This window comes from Elephantulus edwardii, unplaced genomic scaffold, assembly GCF_000299155.1.
Source record: "Elephantulus edwardii isolate Elephantulus edwardi_28Jun2011 unplaced genomic scaffold, EleEdw1.0 scaffold00158, whole genome shotgun sequence".
Classification (NCBI taxonomy): Eukaryota; Metazoa; Chordata; class Mammalia; order Macroscelidea; family Macroscelididae; genus Elephantulus; species Elephantulus edwardii.
Genome location: NW_006399908.1, coordinates 562,059 through 576,688, shown reverse-complemented (window position 1 = coordinate 576,688; position 14,630 = coordinate 562,059). Strand labels below are relative to the sequence as shown.

Here is a 14,630-nt window from a genome sequence, read left to right as displayed (position 1 = left end):
ATTTTACATTCCCACCAACAGTGAATAAGGGTTCCAGTTTCTCCACAACCTCGTCAGCATTTGTTGCTTGCTGTTCTGTTAAATTTTGCTATTCTGGCTGGGGTGAGATGATATCTCATAGTTGTTTTGCAACCTCCTGTTTTTATAAAGTTCTGGCTCTGGAGTACAAAAGCGCAAGGAATTGGTTACTAACTCAATGAATGGATTTTAGTAATTAGATCTGTGGATTCACTATTTTCATTTATGAAATGAAGGTACTAGATTAGATTAGAGCTACTCAAACATGTTTTGAAATAAGAAACACATTTTACATTGAGATAGGGTATATACAAAATACACAAATATTTTTATAATTTTATCATTTTAAAAATGTTAATTGTAACACACAGCCCACTATCTAGTTTAGATAACACCAGATGAGTGTTACAGCTTTTCATTACTTTAAACATATTTAACGTCTTTGTTGTTATGTCCCATCAAGTTGCTTGTGACTCATAGTGACCCTGTGTACAACAGCCCTATACTCTGCTTTACCCTGTGTCAATCTTACTGTCTCTGACACACCTACCCCCATTATCTCAGTCACTGAATCAATCCATCTCATCCAAGGTCTTCCTCTTCTGTGCTGTCCCCTCAACCTCCCAAGTGTCCCTCTCCAAGGGCTGGTCCCTCTTTGCAACATGTCCAAAATATGTCAGACTAAGCTTCAGAATCCTTGCCTCCAAGGAGCAGCCTAGTTTCAGCCTCCCTAGGACAAACCTATTTGTTCTCCGGCCAGTCCAGGGTATATTCAATACTCTTATCCAGCACCACAGCTCAAAGGCATCAATTCTTTTTCTATCATCTCTAGTCACTGTGCAGATTTCTGAATTAATGTCCTTAGGTTTGATTATAAACATCAATCACAAAGTGATTTATCTGTTCTGTTTTCATAAAATAGCAATTACGTATTCTTGATAAAAGAATACGTTCAGCTTAAGAATTGAGCCCCCACACTCAGGTTTCAGCCTGGAACTTATCCGTCTTTGGTCCTTTACCAAGGATTTTTCCAGTGCTGAAGCTTGACGGCACAAGAATTGAGCCCTATATTTTCTCTAAGGTATACGTCAATTACCTACTAGTCTATAAGCCCTTTCAAACTATGATAGCTACATACAAGATAGGAGATGAGTACACAATAAAGTGGCTAACCAAAATAGCTGTGTAAATAAGGCAATGTGATTGACAAACACTATTTGCACTTATCACAATCATGAGCAACAAAATTACCTTTTTAATACTTTCTCAGATTACAATGGGACAAACAAGAACTGTTGTTAGTTATCTAACAAAAGGAATGATTCTTTAATAACATCTACTGATGTTGTTACTAGTTGCTATGTAGAGATTAAGACTCGTACTAACCCCATGAACAACAGATGGGAATCCTGGCCTACACCCCACAATCCTCAGCTCCATTACTGCAGCCACCATGTTAATCCCTCTCATTCTTGGTCTTCCTCTCTTTTGCTGACCCTCTACTGTCCTCAGTATGGTGTTTTTTTCCAAGGACTGGTGCCTCCTAACCTGCCTAAAACAGCTGAGTTTCACCACCCTGGCCTGCAAGCAACACCCTGACTGCACTCCCTCGAAGACACATTTGTTTGTTCTTTTGGAAGTACAAGACTTAGCATAAAAAACAAAACAAAACTAGAAAACATCAATGATTATGAAATCTTGAGTAGAGAAGGCTTTTCTCCGCACACCAGTGGACCCAGCAACTTTACAGACTTTTTTTTTGGTAAAAATATAGATCTATATATGGAGAGAGAGATACAGACACACACAGAGACAGGTTGATTCAAAAGAAAACTACCAAAAAATTATACAAATCGAAGGGTCTTCTCTCAACAAAAGAAAAAGCTGTTGGTAAAATGCAGTGTTTTTTTAAAAGGCAGCCCAGGGAGTATAGTTTCAATGCCAATGAAGGTGCAAGGCACCATGAAACGCTGTGGACAGAGTATACACTGAGAAGAAGCTTATAAGACAACATCTTTCAAATATGAAAGACACACAAGAGACCACAGCAGAAACATTTTCCAAGGAGATAAACATGCAAAGAAAAGCACACAGATCCCAAAGGTGAGCAGTTTGAATCCACCAGATGCTCTGCGGGAGAAGGAGGGGCAATCTCCTGCTATGCCTGTTGGATCTGACTCAATGGTACACACCAAGAAAAAAAAAAATTAAAAATATACAAAGAGTAAATAAAATAGGACAAGGTATCAATAGGATGCAATAATGCATTGGTTTAAAAAAAAATCTATTTATCTATACAATGGAATACACAAATGCATTGCCATGGAGTCAGGCCCAATAATAGTGGGTTTTTCAGAGGTTGTAAGTCACACAGAAGGAGACTGTCCATCTTTTTCCCTTGAAGCGTTGTGCTAGTAATCATTTTTAGGAAAGAAGCATAACTCTACAGAATGGGCCACCAGAGTTCTCTAAATGGAACACTGCTGTCAACCACTGAGCTGGAAATGACTCACAGCTGAACCTCTAGCAAGTTTTCAGAGGCAGTCTGAGCACATGGGAGAAGTCTGCTCACCTTTCTGCTCTGGAGCAGCTGGTGGATATGAACTGTGAATCTTTGGGATGGCAGCACAGTTCCTTACCACTAAGCCACCAGAGCTCCTTAAAGGAATACTAGTCAGTGACTGAAAATGGTGATACAAATTTTAATAAATATAAGATGATCACAATACTTAACTATCGCTCTTAAGCAATAATACAAACAGAAAGTTATATATGTATGTTATACACATCTTAACTTGTCTGAAAGGATGCACATGTTAATAAAAATGTTAACAGGGCATAAGTAAAGGTAATAAGATTAGGACACTGCTAATCCATAACCAGGTGCCTGGATGAGACTTAAAAGCTTGCTTGGCTCCACAATCAACACTGTTGATACCAGCTGCCAGGAAATCAACAGATTCATTGCAATGGGAAAATCTTCTGTCAAGACCTCTCCAGAGTACTGAAGAGCAATGATGTCAGTCTGGAGACCAAGGTGCACCTGATCCAGGCCATGGTCTTCACTAATACTTGCTATGCATCAGAAAGCTGGACAATGAATAGGGATGACAGAAGGAGAATTGAAGATTTTGAGTTGTTCTGGAGAAGAACACTGAATATACCATGGATAGTCAGGAGAAAAAACAACTTTGTCCTGAAGAGAGTGAAGCCAGGCTGCTCCTTGAAGGCAAGGATTCTGAAGCTCTATCTGACATACTTTGGACATGTAGCCAGGAGGGACTGGTCCTTGGAGAGGGACATAATGCTTGGAAGGGTGGAGGGGCAGTTGCAAGAGAGGAAGACCCTGGATGAGACGGATTGATTCACTGACTGGGGTAATGAGGGTGAGTGTGTTGGAGATGAGGTTGACACGATATAGAGTTGCATCCAGAGCTATTATACTTAGGGTCGCTATGAATCGCAAGTGACTTGCTGGCACATAATCACCAGCACCACACCTCTCCTGAATGACATATCTCCACAGGCACACACACCTTGCTCATTTTGCCTTTACAGCATTAGAACAAAGACCTTCTCCAGGCAGAGCCAATCAATCTCTAGGGTACACAGCCTGGTGACTGAATACGCCTTTCTCTGTCTATTCACCCCTACTGGAGTTTCTTTCCCTCAGTCTCACATGCATCCTAGGAGAGATGATCTTGCGCAAGACATGAGCTGCAGACTGGGAGAAGTTTATGAACGACTTTATATATCTATTTCTAATACTCTATGCTGGGTAGAGTGGAGGGACAGCGCAGGAGGGGAAGACCCTCTATGAGGTGGATTGATTCAGTGACTGGGGTACTCGGGATGGGTGTGTCAGAGGCAATGAGACTGGCACAGGTTAGAGCACGGTTTAGGTCTGTTGTACATAGGGTCGCTATGAGTCACAAACGACTCGACGGCACATAACAACAACAACAACATGCTGGTTTATCACTATTTACAATAAGCAGAGTTATTTCTTTTCAGTTTTGAAAAAAACTTTCTTTCTAAAACTAATTCCAAGTGCTCAGAGTGAAAGAGCAGCTCTTTCTTCTGAGGCACTACTGAGAGAGTTCAAACTTTATTACCCAGCAGGGATTCAAACAGATTCAGTCAGGTCCAACCAACGGAGTCAAACTGGAACAGGCTTGGAAAGGGAAATTCAGCAGAAGCATGGTAAGCCCTGAGGAACCTTATGTGGGAGACGAGCTTATTGCCAGGCCTGCAGAAAGCAACTAGCCATGAAGGAGCCACCTTTGAGGTGGGCCACAGATGTGCCTGACTCTCGCCACCCAATAAAGTACACATGCCCTTTTCTAAAGGGGAGACGAACTTTCTAACAGGGCATCAACCTTTATTTTTTTCCTTTCCAGTTATCATTCTGGTTCACCCACATTTTAAAAATTTGTCTCTGTTCCTGCTTTACTTCACTGGCCATAAGTGAACCAGGAAGAACCAGTTCAAAAGGCTTAGTAATCAGTGCGGTGCAAACAATTTAACCAGGGGGCCAATATACTACAAAACTCCTGATGGGTTTCTGAGGCTATAAATCTCAGTGGGTGGGGGCGGCCATACTATTTCTACAGTCCTTACATTGTGGACAATGGAAGCTCTGGTGGCTTAGTGGTAAGGAACTGCACTGCCAGTACAAAGGTATGTGATTTGAATCCATCACCTGCTCTGTGTGTGAAAGATGGGCAGTCTCTTCCCATACAATTTACTGCTTCTGAAAACCTGCTAGAGTCAGCTATGGGTGGGTTCTAATTCAAGGGTTTATAACTGTGGAGTCAGTACCAACCCATAACTGACCGTCCAGGGGCCTTTCAAAGACTGCCAATTGCACAGGAGGAGACCGATTATATTATCTTTATTTTGATAGTATGTGCAGTTATCTATTTAACGGCACATATCCACGGTGCTCCTTCAAGGCAAGGACGGGGAAACTTCACTTTAGGCATGTTAGGAGGAGGGGCCAGTCTTTGGGAGAAAATATTATGCTTGGTTAAGGAGGAGGATCAGCGAACGAGAGGAAGCCCTTCAATGAGACAGACTGACATATATTGTAATAACGGGCTCAAGTGTATCACAGAGGATGATGGTGCTACACAACAGGAAAGGGTACAGATCTGTTCCTAGGATCACTGTGAGTCACAGTCTATTTGACGACACCTAACAACCACCACGCAGTAAACTCTCTACCCACACAAAAGTTAAATTAAAAAAGTACAACCTGCAGTAAGAAACAGAATTTTAAGACAAGCTGAAGACAATGCTGGAAATGAGAAAACACAGACACAGGGAGAAGAAAGATAATTTACAGAAATCAATCTCTCCCACTTCATTCCTTAAGTATAAAGGGCATTCTAGAAAGAAGCAATTAAGCTTTATAAAAGGTCATGAATTCCCTGCCCCTCCCAAGCCCCTACTTAACTCCAGATGCAAAATTTATTTCATCATTACACTACCAGGTTCCCAAAATAGAAACTGAAAGAAAAATAAGGAATGATTATCATACAGTTATGCAAATCATCTGTAAAATAATACAACCACTGGACATGAAATCACAACCTCTCTGGGTTTTGTGGGTTTTTTTTTTCACATCTCAACAGGGGAAACAGAGGCACTGCCAACCCAATGGCATGTGGTTCGAGTTTACCAGCATCAGAATTGGAGAAAGATGGATAGTTTCCTGCCTTGTAGTTATTGCTTCTGAAAACCCTGCTGAAAGGGCAGCTTTGAGTCAGTTTTGACTTGATTGTCCATAACAACAAATGGGGAAAGGGGGCTTAAAAAAAAAGTTACCTAATTTAAGACTTCTTTTAGCCTTTGATAAAACTTTTATGGCTCTTTCAGCCTGAAGAGCCAATTTCAGTAAGCAGCAAGTTTACGTTCTACAGTCACCGCTGGTCCAGTCACTACTTCTTCATGATTCTCAAAAACGCTGTGCCAAGTCTACTTTAGAAATTTATTTTCACTTAGAAGGTGTCAAAACTCACTTGGTAACACATATTCCAAAAGGAAAAAAACAAAACACCAAAACCACAAAAAAACCCCAAAACCCCCAACCTAAAAATTAGTTTGCTTAAGAATTTTCCTTTTAGGAAAAAAACCAAAAACCAAAAAACAAACCAAAACCAAAATTCTAGTCTTTATTCAAATATCTAGGATATTTTTTTCTTTCTTTTTCTGAAGGCATCCTACAAAAGCACTACCCTGGTCGGTGGCTTAAATATTTCGTTTTAAAACAATGAATTCAAGCGTAGGAAAACTACAAATACAAACATCACTCATATGTTCTGAAAATAGAAAAAAAATTAGTGCCGTTCAGATAGTCTTTACTTGGTCCAAAAGAAGCAAAATGTTAAAAAAGCCCAAACACAAAACCCTAATTTAAAAAAAAAAAAGAAAGAAAAATGCACGGGTCCAAATTCAAGTGCAAGGTCGTGGACGCTCCGTGCTCGGTCCCCAAGCCCTCCTGCCCGGCTGGGCGGCAGCGGGACGAGTCACAAGATAGCGGCGGGGCGGCGGGAGTGGAAATTTCCTCCCCGACCGAGGGGCTGGGTCTGGCTTCCTGGAACCGCCGGCCGCCGCCAGGGCCCCTCCCGGCCGTGCTCGCTACAAAGGAGGCCCCAGGGCCCGGGCCCCGCGCACTCCGGACGCCGATCCACGCGGGGGTCCCGGCTTCCGGTGCCGCAGGCCCCGGGGCACGTGCGCCCGGCTCCCCGCGCAGCAGGCAGGAACCCCCGCGCCGCCTCTGAGGGGCTGCTGTGGGGCTCCAGCCAAGTGATGGCCCGGCCGGGCGGCCCGGCCAGCAATGAATGGGCCGCCGCCGCCGCCGCCGGTGCGGAGACTCAGGGGCCGGGAACGACCGCGGCGGCGGGCGCCGAGATGAAAAGCCGCCTCCCGCCTCTCCCACTCGCCCCTGCCCGGCGCCTCCCCTCCAACTCCGTCCCGGAGCGCGGCCAGCCGTAGGCGCCCAACCGCTGCCCGCTCACCCCAACTCTTGGCGGTGCGCCCTAGGAACTGTCCGGTGTTGGGGTTATAGATGAAGAGCTTCCACTCGGCCAGGCTCTGGTTGAAGGACTTCTTGTCTTTCTTCGTCATGGTGTGTGTGCTGTGTCCCGGGAAGGTGCGCGGCGGCCGCGGGCGACGAAGCGGCGAGGAACGCAGAGGCGCGTCCCGGCTCAGGCGACGCGCAGCCCGGCAGCGGACGGCTGAACGGCCGGAGAAACCACCGAGCTGCGGTGCACGATACAGCGGACTGCGGCCAGCGGGGCCGGGCGGCCGCCTGGGCCGCGGGAGGCTGACGTCGGCGCCGCCGCAGCCAATCCCCGTGCCGCTGAGCCCGCGTGGCCGCCACTACCGCCTCCTGCCGGGCCTGAGCCGCACACTAGGAGGCGAGAGTGCCCGCCCACTGCCTAGCACCGTCCACATCTTGACACCGCCCACAGCCTCCTGTCCAGGCCCCAGTGTGCACGCCTTAAGGCTCTTTGCTCTTCTGGCTCGAAGAAGTGAAAAGGACGTGCAATCATTTTAAAAAATCATAAATCCTACGGGGAATAAACTTTATAATAACAATCAAGAGCTCGCAGATTTCTTCAGAGGAGGACTGGGGTTCTTGGGTGCTGCAGTGAGCCCCAGAGGACCAGCTTGTCCTACTGAGGCCACGGACTAAGGCACCTCGCCTCCACTGAACTGAGCATCTCCAGGCATTCTCTTTGGAGGTTTATGACGTTACAGAATACCATGCAGTGGTGTTTTGTGAGGGAATTGTGTTACGTACTGCTGCTCAGAGAAATGTTTCTACTTGGCTCTTATATAATAAATATAGTAATAGTAATAATAATAATAATAAAAAATCTAAAATAGTATATTAATTATATTTATTATATTATTGTTGTTATGTGCCATTGAGTCGTCTGCAACTCATAGCGACCAACAGCCCCAAACCCTGCTCTATCCTGTGCCAGTCTCACTGTCTCTGACACACCTACCCCCATTACTCCAGTCAATGAATCAATCCATCTCATCCAGGGTCTTCCTCTGCTGCGCTGTCCCTCCATCCTCCCAAGCATGACGTCCCTCTCCAAGGACTGGTCCTGCCTTGTAACATGTCCAAAGTATGTCAGAGGAAGCTTCCGAATCCTTGCCTCAAAAGAGTAGCCTGCCTCTGTTTGTTCTCCATGGTATATTCAATACCCTTTCCTAGCACCACAGATCAAAGGCATCAATTCTCCTTCTATCATCCCTATTCACTGTTCAGCTTTCTGACGCATAGCAAGTAATTACAAAGACTATAGCCTGGATCAGACACACTTTAGTCTATTATAATATTGGTTTGGGCTTATCGAGTAATCGGGTCCATGAGGATGTCATTCTAAATATGCCAAACTAAGGAAAAACTATTAATTCCTCTCCAAGTTCAGCTGAATTTATCAGTTACACCAATGTTTTTGTTGGGATTCTTGTCAGTTAACAGAACTTTCCTCTTTGTCTCACACCCTCAAATTCATAATCTACAGAAAACTTGATGCTGTTTTTCATTATGAGGGACATTCCTCCTGGGTGGAGTTTGCAATTTGTGTTTCCTTAAATAAGATAGAGTTGAAGATTACAAGGACACAGGGACTCCTAGCCACTCTCCAGCAAATCTTCAAAGGGAGGCAGTTATCTATGTTTGTTCTTCAGTCACTGTGCTGGTCCATCTCATTAAACATCTTCCTCTTTACTTACTTTTTTGATATAACCTACTTTACCAAGCATGTCTTTCTCTAGGGGATAGCATTTTCCGATAACATGCCCAAAGTGTGTGAGATAAAGTTTCAGCATCCTCACTTCTTTTGGCTATATTTCCTCCAACACAAATTTGTTCATTTTGACAGTGTACTAACACCACAAAGTTTTACCATAACTACAATTCTAAACGATTAATTCTTCCTTATTCATTGGTTAGCATTTCACATGCACACATTGTTATTGTTATATACCATTGAGTACCTTGTTACTCATAATGGCCCTATGCGCAATACCTCTGAACCTTGTTCTATCCTGTCTCTGCACACCCGCTATCATTACCCAAGTTACTCTGTCAGTCCATCTCAACTGGGGTCCTCCTCTCCTGTGCTGTCCCTCAACCCTTTCAAGCATGATATCCTCTAAAGACTGGCCCCTCCTGACTACATGACCAAAGTATTCGAGATGGAGTCTCAAAATCCTTGCCTCCAAGGAGCAGCTTGGTTTCACCCTCTCTAGGACAGACCTGTTAGTTCTCTTGGAAGCCTATGGTATGTTCAAAATTCTTCTCCAGCACCACAACTCAAGGACATAAATTCTTTTTCTGTTATTCTTATTAATTGTCCAGCTCTTTGATGCATAACAAGTAATTGTGAAGACTATGGCCTGCATCAGGTGCACCTTAGTCTCTAGACTGGTATTCTTGTTCTTCAGCATTTTGAAGAGGTCCCTAACAGCAGATTTACCTAATGCAATTTGTCTTTTAATTTCCTGACTGCTGCTACCAAGAGTGTTGATTGTGGAACCATGCAAGCTGAAATTGTTAATAATCTCTTCTCCATCTATCATGATGCTGCCAATTGTCCCAGTGGTGAGAATCTTTGTTTTATTGATGTTGATCTTCAATTCTTATTCCAAACTACAGTCCTTGGCCCTCTGCAGCAAATGCTTCAGGCCTTCCTCAGTTTCAGCAAGTAAGATTGTGTCATCTGCATAATGCAGGCTGCTTGTGAGTCTTCCTGCAATTCTAACACTTACAGAGAAATTATGAAGCAAATTTGCCGAAATACAACACATTGTTGGATTTCTTGCCTGCTGCTTCTATATGGGTATTAAATGTGGATCCAAGTACAAGGAAATGGTTGACAAATTCAATCTTTCCTCCAAAATTGTGCTTTTGCCTATTAGTCCAGTTGTGATGATTTTTGTCTTCTTTATTTTAAGGTCTTTTATCTTTTCTAATAAGTGCTTTAGAACCTCTTCACTTTCAGCCAGCAAGGTTGTGTCATTTGCATATCCCAGGTTGTTACTGAATCTTCCTCTACTCCTTTTTCTTCATATAATTCAATCTCTCAAATTACTTTCAGATCATACAGCTTGAGTAAGCATGGAGGAAAGTTATAAACCTAACACATACCCCTTTCCTGATTTTAAATATCTTTTTTCTGTTTGAATGACTGTCAGTTCTGCATAGGTACAGTTAATTGTTCTGAAATTCTCCTCTTTCTAATGTGGTTCAAAATGTCAGAAATAATTACACTAAAAGATCATTTGCTATGTGTCTTAAACTGAGTTCTTTAGAGAAGCAAAGCCAGGGAAAATATATATACATAATTAGATATTTATCTAAAAGAAATGAGACATGTGGCATGTAGATGCAAGGTCTTCATGAATCCCAAGGCCCACAGAGGTAAGGTAAGGTACTGGCTCAAATCTCTCTACAGAGATTGTGAATCAGGATCAACATGAGCAAAAAGCATGCTAGATTTCCTTACACACTTGATATAGCCCACGTCTCTGGTGAAACTCCCCCTCGACCAGTGTCTGCTCCTAGCAAGTCCCATTCAGGAAATGATTACATTTGATTCATCAAAGGAATGGTAACCATAATTGCCAAATCCAAGAACTGGAGGCAGTGAGGTTGACACGCAGTTTAACCATCCCATTGTCTGTCTAAAATTTAGCTCAAATCTGTTGTTCATTATCCTGCACCGTGTTTTCAATCTCTGTTACATTTGACTCCATTGTGACAGTCACTGTCAGTCCAGCTTGTTGAGGATCTTTTTTTCTCTCTCTCTAACCCTCCACCTTTCCCAGCATGATGTCTTTTTGCAAGAACTGGCCCTTCCACATAACATGTCCAAAGTATAAAAAATGAACTTTCACTATCCTTGCCTTTGAGAACTTTGATTGCACTTCTTCCGATGCAGATTCGTTTGTTCTTTTGGCTGTCTTGGCCAAGACCACAGTTTGAAGCAATTGATTCTTTTTTTTTTTTTATTCTTATTCACTGTCCAACTTTCAGATGCATATGAAGCCTTTAAAAATAATTTAGTGGTTAATGAAAGAAACTTAAAGACTTAGTTTCCTTTATTATTGTTGTTGGTATATGCCATCAAGTTGCTTTTAACTCATAGCCACCCTACGCATTATAGCTCTGAACTCTGCTCTATCCTGAGCTAATCTCACTGTCTCTGACACACCCACCCTCATTACCCAAGTTGTGTCAATCCATCTTATCCGGGGTCTTCCTCTCCTGCACTGTCCCTCCACCCTTCTGAGCATGATGTCCTTTTCCAAAGACTGGTCCCTCCTGGCTACATGCCCCAAATATGTGAGACAGAGTCTCAAAATCTTTGCCTCCAAGGAGCAGCTTGGTTTCACCTTTTCCGGGACAGATCTGTTAATTTTCTTGGCAGCCCATGGTATGTTCAAAACTCTTCTCCAGCTCCACAACTCAAAGGTAGCAATTCTTCTGCTGCCTTTATTAATTGTCCAGCTCTCTGATGCATAGCAAGTAATTGCGAAGACCATGGCCTGGATCAGGTGCACCTTAGTCTCTAGACTTATATTCTTGCTCTTCAGCATTCTGGAGAGGCCCTTAACAACAGATTTCCCTAATGCAATTTGTCTTTTGTTTTCCTGGCTGCTGGTGCCACGAGTGTTGATTGTGGAAACGTGCAAGCTGAAATTATTAACAATCTAAATCTCTTCTCCATCTGTCATTATGTTGCCAATTGTCTCAATGAGAATCTTTGCTTTTTGATGTTGAGCTTCAATCCTTTTTGCAAACTACAGTCCTTGACCCTCTGTAGCAGATGCTTCAGGCCTTCCTCAGTTTCAACAAGCAAGGTTGTGTCTTGTGCATAAGTCAGGTATAAAACGAAGCCACTGCCATCTAATGGATTCTGACTCATCATTACCTTTCATCAGGTTTCTGAGGCTATAAATCTTTATGAGAGGGGATTGCTCATCTTTCTCCCATGGAGTAGCTACTGGGTTCAGATCACTGACCTTTTGGTTAGCAGAGCAAAATATAACGCACAATGCCACCAGGGGTCCTTTCCTTAGCTGTTCAACTCAGCTCACTGCTTCAGACTCAGTTGTGACTCATAGCTTCCCTCCACTAGTTTCTGAGGCTCTAAAATCTTAGTGAGAATGAGGAGTCTGCCTATCTTTTTCCCGTGGAGTCACTGATGGAGCCGAACCACTGTGCATGTGTGGTCTTTTGATGTGCACCACAACATATCTTGAACTATGCTACCAGAGCTCCTTATCATTAGACTCTCCCTCTCCCTCTCCCTCTCCCTTTGCCTCTCCTTTTCCCTCTTCCTCTCCCTACCCCTCTCTCTTTCTGGAACTGACTCACAGCTGACCCTCCATTGAATTTCTGAGGTCATAAATCATGCAGGAGAAGATTGGTCATCTTTGTCTCTCAGAGCCAATAGTGGATTAGAACAACCATGGACCATGACCTTTAGTTAACTAATGCAATGACAGACTACAGCCCAAACCATCAGAGCTACTTAAAATGTTGTTGGTGTTATGTGCCGTGGAGTCGCTTGTGACTCATAGCAACCCTGTGTACAACAGCCCTAAACTCTCCTCTATCTCTTGCCAATCTTATTGTCTCTGACACACCTGCCTCCATTACCCCAGTGACGGAATCAATTCATCTTATCGAGGGTCTTCCTCTCCTGCGCTGTCCCCCCAATCTCCCAAGCATGACATCCCTCTCCAAGGACTGGTATCTCCTTGCAACATATCCAAAGTATGTCAAATAAAGCTTCTGAATCCTTGCATCCAAGGAGCATCCTGGCTTCACCGTGTCCAGGACGAACTTGTTTGCTCTCCTGGCAGTCCATGGTATGTATATTCAATACTCTTCTCCAGCATCAAAGCTCAAAGGCATCAATTCTCCTTCTATCATCCCTAGTCATTGTCCAGCTCTCTGATGCATAGCAAGTAATGGCAAAGACCATGGTCTGTATCAGGTGCACCTTAGTCTCCAGACTTATATTGTTGCTTCTCAGTATCTTGGAAAGGTCTCTGACAGCAGACTTTCCCCAGTGCAATTTGTCTTTTAATTTCCTGGCTGCTGGTACCATGACTGTTGATTGTAGAGCCAAGCACACTGAATCTGTCACCAATCTCAATCACTTCACCATTTATCATAATGCCAATTGTCCCAGTGGTGAGAATCTTTGTTTTCTTGAAGTTGAGCTTCAATCCATATTGAAGGCTGCAATCCTTGACCTTCTGCCGCAAGCAAGTACTTATAATGTAACTAACAGAAAAAGGAGATGCTATAATTGGTAAAATAGGAAACTGATGATTCAATGGGATGTATTTTTTTTTCCTTTCTTGTTGTGTACTGTCAAATCAGATCCTACTGGCATAGGAGGACATTGTTCTTCCTTCTCCAGCACAGCATCTGGTGGATTCAAACCACACATCTTCAGGATTTCAGTGCAGCTTCTTGTCACTAGGCCACCAGAGCTTCCTGGGATGTACTTTTGTAATGGGATACTATCAAGTTTGTTCTGACTCTCAAGAACAACAAAAACAGAACTATTGCCTGCTCCTGTACATAGTAACTGGTATCTCTGTGTTGTAAACATTGTCGTTCTAGCTCATTGAGGGCTTTCCTCTCTTTCATTGACCCTAAACTTTTTCAAGTATGATGTCTTTCTTCAGGGGCTGACCCTTTCTTGGCAACATGCTCAGAGTATGTGGGACATAACTCATTGCCATCCAGTTGGAATTGAGTCAAAGCTGACCCTCTGTTGGGATTGAACAACCTTGGAATTAGCAGTGCAATTACCTAAGGATGAGGTCACTAGAGCTCACTTGTGGGACACAATATACAGAAACAACTTAGCCCTCATTTTCCTCAGCAGGGAGACAAGGACAGATTAACCCAATAAAGCAAAACTAAAAAGATTTAAAATTACTGCCTGAAAGGAGTTCCAAGAAGGTCATGTGTGTTTATCCAGTGGGACGGGAACAGGCTGCCTACATTCTAAAGAAGTATTTGTCATCTGATGGCATATTGCACAAGGTGTCAGGGATCTGAATCCAACAGACACTTTAAGGGAGAAAAAAATAGGCAGCCTATAACCATAAATATTATAGCTTTAGGAGCCTAGTAGAGGGTCATAATCACATGTTTTTAAAACCACAAAGTTCATGCTCTGCTGGAGAAGGAGGAGGCAATCTCCTCCTGTATCAGTCAGGTCTGATTTGATGGTACACGTAAAAATAATACAATAAAAAATTAAGAAAAAAAACCCACACCAAACAACAAAGTGTCTTTAAAAAAACAAACAAAAACCAAAAAAACCACAAAGATGTAGTAAGAAGGGAGTTAGTCAGGGATGTATTCTGTCTCCATACCTTTTTAATCTGTATGCAGAACAGATCATCCGAGACGCTGGGCTGTATGAAGAGGAATGTGGCATCAGGATTGGTGGAAGAATCATCAACAACCTGCGTTATGCAGATGGCACAACTCTGCTTGCTGAAACTGAGGAGAACCTGAAACGCTTGCTGCAGAAAATCAAGGACTGCAG

The 14,630-nt window shown here is 43.2% G+C and overlaps 1 protein-coding gene and 1 pseudogene across 1 annotated transcript in view; one reads left to right on the top strand and one right to left on the bottom strand.

Annotated features, from left to right (window-relative positions):
• The window catches only part of ATP1B3 (ATPase, Na+/K+ transporting, beta 3 polypeptide), a 48,041-nt gene extending 40,892 nt beyond the window's left edge, over positions 1–7,149 (bottom strand). The window contains exon 1 of the mRNA XM_006895101.1: positions 7,041–7,149. Within this exon, the coding sequence (XP_006895163.1) occupies positions 7,041–7,149 (109 nt within the window). The remainder of the gene's footprint in view (positions 1–7,040) is intronic.
• LOC102844803 overlaps positions 7,148–14,630 on the top strand; it is a 28,975-nt pseudogene continuing 21,492 nt past the window's right edge.